Raw genomic sequence first — 1,209 nt, 5'->3', positions numbered from 1 at the left:
TGACCTGGATAGCAAACGGCAACCAGACTGTCATCCTCCAGCTGAGCCCCAGTAGGGCTGGCATGTGGTTGGATGAGACGACGCGGCGCGCGGTCTCATCTGCGTGTTGTCATCAGTGACGCCCTGAGCTGCGATCATGGGATGCGACGTACCAGCATCGGCGCAGCAATTCCAGCTAGTCGCAATATCTGCAACTTCAGAGACTGGCGTATTGTGTCGACGGCAAGGATGCCGAGGAAGAAGTCAAAGACGGCTGAATCCCCAAGCGGGAGCCTCAAGACGCTGGCGCTCGTCAGCGCTGTGGCCGTGTCTCATGAGGAGAGATGGGTTCTTACCAGTTCTGCTCCCGTTCGCGAGGATCTGGGCAACTGCATCGATCTCTTCAGAGCCTGCATACCACAGCTGCTGGACCGTGTGAAGGACATCTCCCAGGGCTCGCGTCCGCCGGAGCCGGTCCGGGTCTGGCAACAAGGCGGCATCGCCCCCTGCCTGGTTGCGGACTAACTGACCAGTGTTGTCATGGGTCCAATTTTGTAACAGCGAGTCTATGTCTGACGCTGTTAATGTGTTAGCGGCAGCGGTGGTGTGCTGCTGATGGTCGCCCGGCGTGACAAGCTCGTCCACGGCTTGAGGAATAACATTCTGGTGCAGATTCTCCATATTTGGTACTTATAAAACCAGGTCCTCGCCCACTATGACTCGTAGTCGTGTATGGTTTCTTGTAAAGGAAAATAGAGAACCAGACCTATATTCTCTGAATGAAGGCGAATGTACTGGAGTTGTTGGAGAACCTCGGGCTGAGCTTCAAGTCGAAAACGGTCTCATGTGCTTGTGCCTGTGAGTATGGCGAGTCTGCCATACAACGCGTGGCTGGTGTCGTCTTTGGATGTGGCTGTGTGTGCCACACCTCGATGCTAAGCAAACAAATGGGGCCTTCGCAGCACGTGATGAGAACACCAAACTAGACACTTCGAAAACGAGCCACAATCATCACCAGGTCGCCTACAACGCGTAATCCACCCATCCTAGGAAGTCGCTCTTTGAGGCACCGCGTGCTCATCATCACGCGAGCTCTCCATGGATCTGGATGCCAGGCGACTGCAGAGTGCAACTCGCCAAGCGGCAGCTTCCACGGAGTTTCGCGTCTGGGCTGAGGATCAGCAGAAAAGGTGCCATTTCACCAAGCTTGAAACGACAGTGATGCTCGGA

At 55.3% G+C, this 1,209-nt stretch overlaps 1 protein-coding gene across 1 annotated transcript in view; it reads right to left on the bottom strand.

The window, feature by feature from the left end:
* The window catches only part of VDBG_09532 (conserved hypothetical protein), a gene marked incomplete at both ends in the record, with an annotated part of 2,462 nt that extends 1,802 nt beyond the window's left edge, over positions 1-660 (bottom strand). Inside the window, 2 exons of the mRNA XM_003000291.1 lie at positions 153-175; positions 336-660. Of these exons, the coding sequence (XP_003000337.1) occupies positions 153-175; positions 336-660 (348 nt within the window). The remainder of the gene's footprint in view (positions 1-152; positions 176-335) is intronic.
* Positions 661-1,209: the final 549 nt, after the last annotated feature.

This window comes from Verticillium alfalfae, genomic scaffold, assembly GCF_000150825.1.
Source record: "Verticillium alfalfae VaMs.102 supercont1.15 genomic scaffold, whole genome shotgun sequence".
In the NCBI taxonomy this organism is placed as follows: domain Eukaryota; kingdom Fungi; phylum Ascomycota; class Sordariomycetes; order Glomerellales; family Plectosphaerellaceae; genus Verticillium; species Verticillium alfalfae.
Note: the sequence above shows the minus strand (reverse complement) of the source record. Positions and strands in the feature narration are given on the sequence as shown.